The sequence below is a fragment of the Exophiala spinifera genome (genome assembly GCF_000836115.1).
Source record: "Exophiala spinifera strain CBS 89968 unplaced genomic scaffold supercont1.7, whole genome shotgun sequence".
NCBI classification, from domain to species: Eukaryota; Fungi; Ascomycota; class Eurotiomycetes; order Chaetothyriales; family Herpotrichiellaceae; genus Exophiala; species Exophiala spinifera.
Window position 1 is genome coordinate 206,080 of NW_015622519.1, and position 13,271 is coordinate 219,350.

Here is a 13,271-nt window from a genome sequence, read left to right on the forward strand (position 1 = left end):
CTCAATACTCGATACTTTTTGTCCTATGCTCTGTTGTGACTTTGCAGACCCGCTTCACGAAAATGTATCATTGAGAGCATTTTTTGGTCTTGTTGTATTGATGCACCCTATCTGAGCCGGAATCCGCAGACACGCCGAACACATCCGCAGCAACACCTCACAACCGGAATCCGCGGCCGACTTGTACTATACGACAGCAGAATATCATACCAGGCAGCAGAGGCGGCGGGGCAAAAGATAAAGTCGTATGATGCTAGGAGGAATACAGATGCACCGATGATACAGAGACGGTGTATTGTGGTTATCTTTAGCTGGCGACCATCCTGGGCAGACGTTGGCTTGTCGCGATTCGTGGTCCCACCGCCCGTTTACTTTGCCTAGTTGCATTGTCGGATGATCAACGCGACGTTTAGTAGCGGTGGTCAATGACACTCGGAGGAAAGGCCTGCACAGGCGGGGTGTGGCCAGTCTGCTGCTGCACACCCAATAAGTTGAAAAGGCTCAACAAGTCTATCGGGCGGCAAATAAGGTGTTGATGAGGATGTCATGACCACCGGACGGCATACGGCATGGTACATCTAGCTACCGGGAACGGCCAGGTAGCGAATTCCTGGTCTCAAGCAAGCAGGTGTATAACTCGCTTGCAGTGTACACCGATTAGACGCGCCTGACTCACGAGGACGTGCTTGTGTAGGGCTGCACGAGGTGTTTTGGTATCCCAGCACAAGCGTCTCCGTTAGCCGGTCGAACACCGCACAGAGATTGGGAGGTTTTGGATTGGGCCATTAACGAGGAAAGGAGTAATCAGTCGGCTGGAATCAAGGGGTCTACCGATGTTTGCTCCTGACGCGGGGACTGTCCCGAGCCATGCGATGTATGGGTGTCTGACTGCGTGGCTTGCGCAAAAGGACCATTCAGCGACCACTGCAAATCCCTCCCAGGATGGCTGCATACCTGGGTAGGCCGGCCCGGCTGTCCATCACACTTGACTGGCGACTCGAGAGACGTTGGGCAAGGGTCATGCGGATCTGTAGAATTCTGCTGGCGCCTTCAGCAGAGTGTCGGATTCTTGGTGCGACTGCCCATTCTGCCGAAAGCCAGGGGTGTTTATTAAGCAGAGGCCGATGCTCGATAAGAATGAAGATGTAGGTATCCGTACCTAGTGCACAATCATCTCCGGCACCATTGGTAGTGCCACTGCCCTCTTGGTTCGACGTTCGACGCGGACCTATTTTCTTACATGGCAACAAGTACCGAAGGTCGCCATGTCCGACTTTGGCCAGCCTGAGAGTCACTGGTGTCAATTGTCTATCTATGTCTATGTCAGCGATACTCATCAGGGTCTCTGCTTCTTTGGCCTCCTCGCGCCTTCGTCCAGACGACGAATTGGGTTTTGACGGAGCACTGTTGGGAGGATCAAGACTCTCCCTCAACGACGCCGGCGTCAATACTCAAGTATTGTCCACACGAATTGGTCATCTCATCCGTGCGGTACCGGAAGCTTACTACCGTGACAATGCATTCGTATCATGCCTCTTCCAGCCTTCTTGGCGCTGTCGAGTAGACTTGGGGTCCGGGCAGATGGATTACAATTCAAGACTGATCCTTGAGAAGATCAAGTGAACACGAGCGGGGCTCCGCATCGAATCGATATCAAACATGTCTGGGCTGTGAGGCTGCCGGATAGCGGTTCTGTGGGAGGTGGAACGGCTGCGATCCATCCCAGGTAGATTGACCAGGATGATCCGTCGGAAGAGCCCGACCTTTCTTTCTCAAGAAAAGCACGGCGATTCGCCGCGACGCATTGCACGGGCAGCATCCGCACGTGCATTCTCGCTTGTGTCATGGATTGAATCGAGAGCTTGTACGAGTAGATGGGGGGCTGAGATCTCACAGGTTTTTTAATCAAGTCGCGTGCAACTGTGTCGCCTGCCGAAATTCAGAGGGGAGGATGCCATAATCCGTCTCAGCGCCCAAGCTTTGCCTTTTGCTCGCGACACTTTACATGGCCTACGGAATGGGGATTGTTCGGAGAGCGAAGGGCGCCTGAAGGCTCATTTATCCATAGTCTGCTCGCGTAGCACGTCCAACTGGGTCCGAGGAAGCAGGTGATTTAGATTCATCCCATACGAACGGAGGAACCATGGCGCCGGTCAGCGCGCGGAACCAGACGGAAACAGTCCAAGTCTACAGAGACAGACTATTGTATCCGTTGCTGAAGTAGCGTACCCAGGTCTTGCTCGTTCCGTGGGCGAAAAAGGCCTGTAAAGCCATGGACAAGTCCTGTACAATATCCGCAGCTGCACGATAAAGGGATGGTCGCCGGTGGCGGTGGCGGCAGTGGTCGTGGTCGCCGAGAAAGTGATCTTGTCTTTGTATTTGTGTCCGAATCGAGGTTTTGCAGAAAAAGGACAGCAAAACGGACACTGTCCACGGATATCGAAGGCTTCAAACCAGAAGCTCGGAACAGTCAGAGAACAGTCAGCAAGTATCCTTGCACAAGCTTCTAAAACCGGCAAAGACGCAGCCAGGGCGGAATGGTCGGCAGCGCGTGGGATTGGATTGGAGACGAAAATGCTCAAAGGGGAATATGTGGTAAGCAGCCAGCACTAAACTCGGTGGAAGCGTCATTGGCCGCCGCAGACGCCTGACGTATTTTTCGCCCACAGACCGTACCGTACGCGTACGAGCAGGACCGCCACACAGTCTTTTTTGCCTCACGATGGATGCGATGCGACGATCTTTCTGTCTCACTGCCTGTGTTGGGTTGTCGCTGCGTACGCTTTCCCCCCTTCATGATACGCCGTACTACGTAGCTGGTTTCGGATATGCACCTCGGCCAGCCTCTAGTGGCCAGATGCTCCGAAACTGGGTGGCCGTGACGTCTGGATCGGGAATGGCTGCCAAGAAAGCGAGTGACGCGGGGAGTGGGGCAGAGCCAGCGAATGGCGGCTCCGCGCTGTTGGTCCGTTCAGGGCGTGTAAATTTGACGCTTCACCGCGGCCGCAGGTTAATTAGGTAAGGAATTGCTAATCTCTTCCTGCCTTCTTCCTTCCCTTTTCTCCCTTCCATCTCGTCCGCCGCCGTTGTTGTTATTACTCAGCGTCGTCGTCGTCGTCGTCGCTCTTTGCTCTGCCCCCCCGACGCTCGCGTTTCTTCGTTGCGCATCGCCTTATCTTCTCTCTCTCTCTTTTCTGCTGAGCTCATTCACTCCTGTGCCCTGCTCTCCCACCTTTAACCTCTTTCGAAGCGCAGCTCGGAGTCTCGCCCATTATGCAGCCGGCCCTCGCGCCTCGCACGGCTAGTTCTCCTTCAGCCATGCCTCAGGTAAGCAAGTCTATTCCACACTGGCCTGACACGACCTTAGCCAGCGTTTCCTCTGTACGGCGCATCTCGTGCCCGGGAGTCAGGCCCTTCGCCCACAAATGCCCTTCACATCCACACCTCATCCCTTCGCATGACTGACTTCACCATCTTGCTTTTCCCTTCACCAATCATCCGCCGGTCGCATCTCCTTCTCCTTCTCACGAGCACTGCTCCCGAATGCCTTTCTGACCCGATCAAGCTGCAGGACCAAGTGAAAGCCGATCCACGTACGTACATTACAGTATAGTAATCCCCGCCCCACTCTCTCCTACTCATCCCCCCGGGCCTGATCGATACCCTGGCCCTGCTCTCTCTCCGACCCTCCCTCTTGTCTCTTTTCTGCTCTTTTGTCATTTCACCTGTGCTCCTTGTGGGCCTGCATTACGCTATCGCCGATCGGTGGACGGCGGCACACTTGCTGTAATGCGGCTTGCATTACTCGGGCCTGGTTTCTTCTATTTCCACCACCTGCAAACACCTTGTACCTCTGTACGAGGACACTGCATTTCCATCCCCCAGGGTCCATTTGTCTCTCGTGGCATACATATACCTCCCCGTCATCTTCTTCCCGCCCCCCCAGCCTCGTCTCCTTCGAAGCTTGTCTTGTCTTCTCTCGTCTACTTTCTGTCGTTTACTCCGTACCTGTTCCCCCTCAAGTGACTCGGTGTCACTGGAGCAAGACTTTACTTTTTAGTCGGCCCTGCTGTCGCTCACACCTTGCCCTACCACCATCGCCATCATCATGACTTCGATCACTCAACTGCTTTCTCCCTGGCCTGTGTCTAAGCATTCAATAGTTCTTCGTGATCAACCACACTACCCTCCACCACCGTCGATGCTGCCAGAGTCGCTCGATGTCATGCAGCAACATCAGCCCTCACCGCCGATGGATCTGGCCCATAACGACAACGTGACCGGAAGTGCGGAGAGCGACCAGGGCGAAAATACTGGCGACGGCCGAAAGGGCTATGGAAAGCGAGAGTTGAGCACCAGCAAGAGAGCTGCTCAGAACCGGGCTGCCCAGGTACGTAACGTTTTGGCTCCCCGCCTTTGCAAGGATCTCGTTAACGTTCTTTCGGCAGAGAGCATTCCGCCAGCGCAAAGAAGGATACATCAAGAAGCTCGAGGAGCAGGTTCGAGACTACCAGGCTCTCAGCGAAAACTTCAAAGCCGTCCAGGCAGAGAACTACCAACTTCGAGACTACATCATCAATCTCCAGTCACGTCTCCTGGAGTCTCAAGGTGAAGTGCCGCCTCCACCAAGTAATGTCGATGGACTTCAGCCTGGCAAGGCTGGCCCTCCCCAACAGCCAGGCACGTTGCCGCGACTTTCTGAATTGAATGCCGTTGTCGGTCAACCACAAGATGGCATCGCTCAGCTTCATCACGAGGCTCATCGCTACCCAGACCCAACGTACTCAGAATCTCAGGACATCAAGCGTGCTCGGACAAATTCAGCTGAAATGACTTCGTCTCAGGCTGCTTTGCAAGGCCCGTCAATTCTGGCGCAGTCGTCAACAGGCGCTCGGTAATGTTAATACAAACACTGGGTTATGTTTCGTTTTTGCACTTTCCACGTGCTGCTGTTCAAAATCTACGACAACTGTGGCGTTGGTTCGGCATTATGATGACGGTGTCATGGGAGCACCTCTTTTCGGGCTTTGTTTTTCGAGTTTGGGTGTTGTAGGATTGAATACCTAAGCAATGTTTTCATGGCGTCTGGAGCGTTGCTCAAGTCAATGAGCAGGGGCGGTTGTGGTTTTCTGGGAGGGCAGGGCGACCCGGGACGAGCCGGACGACCTCAGGTTCAGGTCGCTGTGTGAGTTGAGTGAGAGGGTGTGTAGTAGCTATGGCATTCTTAGACCATCAGCCCAGAAGAATGTCTTTTCTCGGCTTACAGCTGGCGTTCGAGAAGTCTAGAGGTACCACTTAGTTACATGACCGTATCTAGCAAAATGTACGGAGTACATGAGTGAGAATGTCCGGTCTAATTCACGTGGCGAAAGGGGGGGTTACTTAATCCTTTGTCTTTTTTTGAACTGGCGCCGATTGTTAGGTACAAACATGCATATATTTTGTGTTTAGGTGCAATATGTACAGTAACTAGGGCCCGCGAATCCCGCATTTGGTCTGGAGGTGGGTGGCGGTGGTGGTGGTGGCGCTGTCAGACGGGAATACAACGTAACGTTACGTGAGTACCTAGGGAATTACCTAAAGTTAGTAAGTAGTCGTTTCTCTTTCGGCGCACGTCGACTGTATTTACAGTACGGAGTATGTAATGTGCGGTAATCCCGTGGATACTCCGTATTAGTAATCTGTGACGAGGGCAGTCAGCGAGAATTTGGGGACAAAAAAAAAATACCAGCCCAGTATCGTACAATACCTACCTACCGACCTACCGACCTACCTACCTACCTTACAAGTTACTACCTAAACCAGTAGTATGTACTTACCTTGGGTACTTCATGTATGCCTCGACAAAAAGTTTAGCCATCGCGCGCCCTAGTTAACGACCTACCCTTTAACACAATGGTCGGGTCTCCATCGGGTGCTACGGCGTACCGGGGGGGGGTTGCTGGCTAACCAAGGTAGGTACTCGTACGATGAGACTGTACCTGTCACCTACCGCCGCGGTGGACCAGTACTAGTACAATTCCTACAGTTAGGACATGCCTTGATCCTAAGTATCATTAATATCATTAGGTGTGTATCGTAGGTGTGTATCGTAGGTGTGTAGGTACGTTGGTGTGTAGGTACGTTGGTGTGTAGGTATGTAAGGTGGGTATGCGCCGTAGGTAACCCACCACCACTTGGAGACGACCACCTCGATTCGACCGCCGATGGTTCATTCATTCATCCGTCCATCAACCAACCAACCAACCAACCAAACCAGTCACGAGTCGCATCTCCCTCTCCGGGAAAAAAGCGAGGCGAGGTGAAGTGAGTGTATACCGTATCTGTGGCCTGTAGCTGCAATCCTTAGCTACGTCTGTCGGTATCTGTGTGGCATCTGTCTGGTCCAGAGTAGACGGACGGCTTCCTCTACGGGAATTCGGGGGGGATAAGGGAGGTTAGGTTGGTTTAGTTAAACTTTCATTGATACAGTAGTAGGCGACGATCAAGTCGAACCAATCGCGACCAACGGAATAGTATCCGATTACAGCATAAGACTACTGTACACCCCCCCCCCCCCCCTCTCCCCCGGGCGATGTTTAACGGGTACATACAGACCAGTTATAGAGATGAGAAAAAATATCTCACACGCGCCAAAGAGAACTCACCCCCCCGTGACTGACCCCGTTACGCCCGGGTACCTAGGTAAGGTAGACACAGACACGTTCATGATTTATACTACTCTGATGGAATCCACCAATAGGTTGCAAGTAATTGAGTAACTAACCAAAGTAATCTACAACATGCACCTATTTACCTACATACCCGACTTGGCGCATGCAGATCTGAGTATTCGACGTCTCAAGCCCCCCGAGTACCTTGTGGACGAGCTTGAAAAGTCGAGGACGGGGTACGGTGCACCTGTACGGACAACAAAGTCACACAGTATACATACGACAATACTACATACCTAGGTACCTCGTCCCTGACCCTAGACCAGGCATTCTCGAAAACCGTGCTCGGTTACCTGTCCTGCAGTTCTCTGCAGGAAGGAGGAGATGATCTAAGCTTGTGTTTTCCCCTTTGGCTCCTTCCTTTCGATCATGCCACCCGTGGCCAGACGGCGTTTTCAAAAGCTGCGGTACGAGCAGACTCGTCAAGCTTCTCTCCCTCTCGTTGCCACGTCTGCCCCATCAGGAAGCCGTACAGATAAAAACAAAACAGCTCTCCGGCAATTCCTAACGGAGTGTCCACCAACCTGACTTCCACCACCGATGGCACGGTCCTTACTGTAGATCGAGGGACATGCAGGGACACGCGGGCAAATGCAGGGACTTTGTTGACTTTTGGTGGCGTGAGGGGTCCCCTATCGTTCTGCGATACCCTGAGAGACGGGCGTCGAACTTGTGACTATAACTTATAAGGTCGAGGCCTCCTCCTCATCGGCCTTGTCCTGGTTGTGATTGGGCTGCTGACTTCCAAGAAAGGAAGGGCAATTTGCGAACCCCCTTGGTCAATCTTTTTGCCGAAGCTGATACTGTACAGTAGCCGCATTTTGATCAAGACTAGGGGGGCCATCGAGGCTGATCCGGGGAATCAGTGGTTGGGCTAGGTATGCATGTAATCAATCACGTCAGTATCTCACCGTTTACGTACAATAGCTTATTGTAGATGATAGGGTATTCAGAAGGTCTCGGCCCTGGAAGACTTGTTGATGGCAGCTGTACATAGGACCAAAGACGTTGTCGGTTCAGTTCCGCCGGACGCAAAGTTGCCCATTCCCTGCGTACCTAAGCCCAGCCTTCCTGCCCGAGTCAATAGCAGCAGCAGTAGTAACAAGTAGTGAGTCCCTGTCCAAAGACTCCCCACTGTATGGCTTCTTTGTCTCGTTTTCTTTGCGTAAGCAGAGCCTTTTAATGGTCCATGCTTTCATAAGAAGGGCTAGAGGGTCAGAGACCGGCCTGGGCTGCATTCGACGAAGTTGACTTCCTCCTCATCATTGGACCGTGGGATGATCCCAATGCGGTCCCCAATCCTCGTCCACCACTAGGTAGAGACTGAGAACATGGGTCGGGCTCTGACTGTCCTAGACTGATTTCCAATCATGAATTTCATACTCTGTATCCGTGCTTCGATTTTCTTTTTATCAGAATTGGGCTGAAGGTGAGTAATGAGTAATCTCCCCCCGCCGACAACACTCCGGCGACCCCGATCACACACCCCCGTATCAGGCTCGATGATGTGGAGTGCGTTACGGGACCCGAAACATAGTGTCAGCAGACAAGAGCAACCCCAAGCGGACCATTTGCTAGAAAAGGTAGAATTGGCAATTGAGGTTTGCGACCGAGGCGACGGCGGTAAACATGTTTGGAACAGGATTATCCAAGACTTGGAGACAGGGCCCCGTCGTCATTCAAAGGAGCCTGCTGACCAGGATCATCTATCTGTACTTGGACGAGACAGAGCAGAGGCAGCACTTGTACCTTGTACTGAAGTCCGAGTAAAAGACTCGTCTTGGTTGGCCACAGAGAGAAATCTTCCACTTATCAGCTGGTCCACAATCCGGTTAGGGAAGTCTCGAGAGGCCAATAGTGGTTAATGGAGCACAAGACCTGATTCACTGATTACTGATTGTGGCCATCGTCGTTGCAGCCGAACGAGGGCACTGATGCATGACCCATACTCAAACCAGAAATTTCTCTAGCCACACGGGGTTTGCATCGGTGAAATTAGTCGGCGTGCATGCGCTGCATTGTCCAACGGTTTGGGTTCGCGCAGGTACAGAGGTATGCCACCAAGTTGATCAAGTCAGGACCAAAGTCCAACAATAATGATGTTGCGTCTGACCTTGTTGCCATGTGGCTCTATCGTCAACGATGACACATGGGATACCGGACTAGCCGTCCAAGACGTTCTAGAACCACGGCCGCCGCAGTTACGTTGATACTCCTGGACACCATGAGTAGCCCCCATGATTCCCCTACTTCGCCAGGGGCTAGGGACGGCCAGCCGTCGGGGAGCTAGTCGATGGATTCAATGCCATCTTCATAGTACGGGACAGTACGACTTGGTGCCCGCCCATCTGTCCGCCAGGAACGATTGCATTCTTGCATTCGAGCGGATCTTTGCAATTCATTCGAGTGTCAGAGTCTGAATGTGTCTAGAAAGCTGTGCCTCTGACGCGATCCATCCTGGTGCAGTAGTGTATCGATTCGAATCGTATCTCTACGGCTACTATAACAGGTAGCGCCTGGAGCTCGTCTGGTTGAGCCGAACCGAAAAGGGAAAATGAGGACAAATGTCTCGTGTTGTCGTAATATCGATCGCTCATGGGACCCCTATGTTCCGGCTAATGGTGTAGGAAACAGCAGCAAACCGAAAGCGGATGTAACAAACGATGGCCTAAAGAGTACACACAGTGGTAAGCGACTTTCGACGGTCTGACTTGTATTACCGCGAATGCCATGTAGACGACAGTACGAGTCCCTTGGATCCGTACGCTTCGGTCTTTTCGCGGAGCCTTGTTGTGAGTTGGGCCTGCCGAATTGCCACTCGGAGAGGTGTAAGAGGCGAGCCTAGTGAGCCTGTGAGCGGTGGCGACGGCGAGATGAGCGAAACCTCAAGGATACGCCATGGAGGCTTTCCCCCTTCTGGCATATCGGTCATCTGGCTATCTCTTCATGAAATTGCGCCCCGGACGAGTGAATAATGTGGAAGAGTTGCCGAAGCTTTGGGGCTCGTTTCAGTCGGAGTCGATGGCGTGAAACCTGCTCGCTTACCCAAGGACTGAGTCATCGCAATCCCTGCCGGGTTCGACTGTTGTAGCTTCTTGTACCGTATTGTATGTACTGTACTTCGGCGAGAACATTTGGCGAATGTCCACGGATCTGCTGACGGCGAGGAAACGGAGTCCACTAGACCGACAACAACAATGTTCCGTTGCCGACTGGGGTCTTGATTACAAACAAGCCTTCACACTCTAAAGCGACGCTCCATCCTTTGGTCGGAGCGGCGTCGCGCAATGTCTCCGGATGCTGACACATACCGCGCCACAGAAGCATCTTCTCGCCCGTAACGCGTGTTGAGATATGACCTACGTATGTATGGCAGATGCTAGGCTTTTCCACATGCAGAGAAGTACAGAGAGACCACACGGTCGAGACCACCATGGACTAAAATCTTAGTCAGTCCCAGGTTGGGTACCCCAAAACTGCATAACTCGTTCTACTGTATGTGTACAAAACTTTTCACCTCCTTCATCCTTCGTCCTGTCCCTCGCGCTATCTTGTGTGAAAATGTCTTGGCCTGGACCGTGAGTTAATTAATTGGTGAGATGTGCTTGAGGATCTGATCACCCGCCGCGGGAGCGTCTAGATCAGGACAGACTGACGCGGCGTGTGAAGCCAACGAGCGTCATCTGATTGAGATGGCGGCAGTAGCTAATGCTAGTTGCGGGCATTCGAATACGACAGCCAGCATCTGCCGAGATGGTACCTTCGCATCAGCAGTCAAGAGCAGCTCTTGACCTGGGCCAGAGAGAGCCAATATCAAACAGTCCACCCCTACCAACATGCTGGTGGTAGGCCTGTGTCCTCAACAAATGGCACGGCCATTTTTCGACTTGCCCGACCTTGTTTAGCTGACATAGCAGAGTAATTGGGTGGGATCCACGCAGATTCAAGCAATCGTGCCCGCAGCATTTGGCGGGATATTTCCTCAAAGAGCCCTTGAGCCCTGGAAGTCTCAGTAGGTGCAGTCTTGCTGATTTATCCCAATTTCCAATCTGCCGGAGAGATCAACCAAAGGTAGTGTAAGCTGGCGACACAAAATTCCCCAAATCATGCTCCTAAAAATGGTCAGTTAATGCTTGGAAAACATTAGCTGGAGGCTGGGATTACCTTGATGTACTCGCTTCCCTTTTCTAAGTACTCTGCGCGTGTGATAGTGGCCGCTTCCCTCTCAGCTCTTGCCCCAGTACTCCACCAACCCGCTGCCCCTTTCCAGGCATCAAGAATAGGGTCTTTGGCCTTACGTACACCGATTGTCAGGGTGTCTGGCAAGCTGGCAACGAGCTCGCGCTTAAGTCGATCCTCGAACGAGGCGAACATGGTATTTCCGCCCGTTAGGAAAACGTCTCTCAGGAGCGCCTGTTGCTGTGTGGGATCGGAAAAGCGACCCGTTACAATGCCCTCAATGATCTCTACTAGACCTGCTTGATCAACTCCGGCAATGCCTGGCTGAAAGACAACTTCAGGGACGCGAATTCTTTCGACATTGAGATGGATCTGGTTGGCCTCGCGCTGACTCTCGGGGTCTGCTGGTCTCGCTCCTCGAAGAAAAGCATGCATGATGCTTTTGGTCCAGTCATTTTGGGCCTCCAGAGTATCTTTCTCTTGAAAGTCGGGGTCGAACTGCAGAAGTTCACTTTCGATCGCTTTCAATGCTGCCACAGGGTCTTCCTCAGGCTCATCGTCGTCACTGGCAGGCTCAGTAGCCACTGTGCGGTAGACGCCCCAGTCCTCGTCGTTGGCTCCAAAATCGTCATCGTATTCGCCACCGCCTCGACGTTTCCGCTTGGGCCCATCCGCAGCGAGATTCGCCAGAGTTTTCATGCGCATCTGGGAAGCAATGCCCTTTCGATTTCCCGAATCTGCTTTGAGTCGTGCCTGCTCTTTGATCTTAGCCAAGAGCGACTCGCGCTGCTCGCGACGGCCTGCGAGCCATTGATCGAATTTGTTCTCACGCATCTCAACGTCGAGCCTCTCCTCTTCCGCGATTCTCGCCCGTTCCCGTTCCTTCTCCGCTTTGGCTCTGATCCTTGCCTCGACTCCGGACTTCATTAGTCTCTGATGTCTCTTTTCCTTGATACCATCTTCATCCAGTTGGTCATCTGGCACATCTAGAAGAGGAAACTTATTCAGTTGTTCTTCGAGTGTTTCTTCTTCTTCCGCTCCGCCCAAGTCTTTATTCCTCGATTTTTTGATGGATTTATCAAGATCTCTGATGACCCTCTCCAAGGCTGCTTCGTCCTTGAGCTCCTCGTCATCCAGGATTCTTCTTTGTTCCTTCTTGGTAGGCGCATTGACATAAGACTCGTGTAACTGCTGGTAGTACTCCAATTGTTGCTCCTTCCTAATGAGCTTTTCGAGCCGCATCTTCGCAGCCTGCTCCTGTAGTCGTCGGCCAGATTCTTTCTTTCGTTCTGCGATTCTCGCCAATTCTTCGGCCGATTTCTCAACCACAACCTGCTCAGTGAAAGGATATTGAATGATGATATCTCGCTCTTCTTCCAATCCGCTCCAGTCGAGGTATGTAGAGAGTTCGGAAGAGTAGTCATTGGACAGGTAGCAGTATTCTTTGATGTACGTCTCCATCTGCTCGGTGGTCATTTTCCCGGTGAAATTGGGATATTTCAGACGGATGAGCTTGAAAAGGAACTCCTGTGCCTGTGAACCTCCCCAGTTCAACCGTGCGCAGGACTGCATCTGTGGTTTGCGATCGAGGACCGGAATGATGTGTGTAGACGTGTGTGACGACGATACGATCAGGCCCGAGGATCCTTTGTTTTGTCGGAATGAAAACAGGCTATCAATACCGTAGGTAACGCTCGGAGCGCCATAGCATTCAAACAGCATCTCATTCATCATCCTTCTGCTGTGGCCCAGGTTGCCGACTGGTTCTGTCACAACAAGGGGCCTGCCCACACTTCCTTCGTTATCGACTCCCAACTTCAGAAAGATGTAGTCATATATGTTCTCCATTATGTCCCAATTGGTCGGGATACTAGTGTTCTGTTCGAAGGCGGTTCTGATCTGTCCCCTAGTCGTCGCGTCGGCGTAGGCATCATGGCCAACGAACATGCAATATTTGTTATATTTCCTGTCCTTGTACTTCGCAACGAGAGGTGGCACGAGGAACCGGGGGCTTTTGTCAAAAGAGAAGCCAGCCTTGATGGTGCTTGCGCCTACAGCTGATTAGTGTCTGCTAGGCCTCAGAGAGGGGTGAGGCACTTACCATTGTCGATGACTATGGCGTTCTCGGATGGATTCGCTGCACTCTGACGATAGCCGTCTGCCTGGGGAGGCTGCCAGCCTCTGAAGGGAAAGTCGGGAGCAGGATAGATTCTTGGTTGCGAATCTGACTGTCCGTTCTCGGGAGGTGTAGGCAGGCGACGTTCAGTCGTGATGCGAGATATTGATGTTATTGTCATGACGACAACTGCATTCTAGAGATGCGCCGGCGCGCTTCTCTCTCAAAGTCTCAGTCGACAATGTTATTCGACACGAGTAGCT

The 13,271-nt window shown here is 52.4% G+C and overlaps 2 protein-coding genes across 2 annotated transcripts; one reads left to right on the top strand and one right to left on the bottom strand.

The window, feature by feature from the left end:
- Window positions 1-4,108: 4,108 nt before the first annotated feature.
- On the top strand, window positions 4,109-4,898 carry PV08_09059 (uncharacterized protein; the record flags this gene model as incomplete). Its single annotated transcript, XM_016383380.1, has 2 exons — window positions 4,109-4,390; window positions 4,449-4,898. 2 exons carry the CDS (start codon window positions 4,109-4,111, stop codon window positions 4,896-4,898), a joined length of 732 nt encoding a protein of 243 aa, XP_016232003.1.
- Window positions 4,899-10,856: 5,958 nt separating this feature from the next.
- On the bottom strand, window positions 10,857-13,189 carry PV08_09060 (uncharacterized protein; the record flags this gene model as incomplete). The annotated part of the gene is made up of 2 exons (XM_016383381.1): window positions 10,857-12,943; window positions 12,994-13,189. 2 exons carry the CDS (start codon window positions 13,187-13,189, stop codon window positions 10,857-10,859), a joined length of 2,283 nt encoding a protein of 760 aa, XP_016232004.1.
- Window positions 13,190-13,271: the final 82 nt, after the last annotated feature.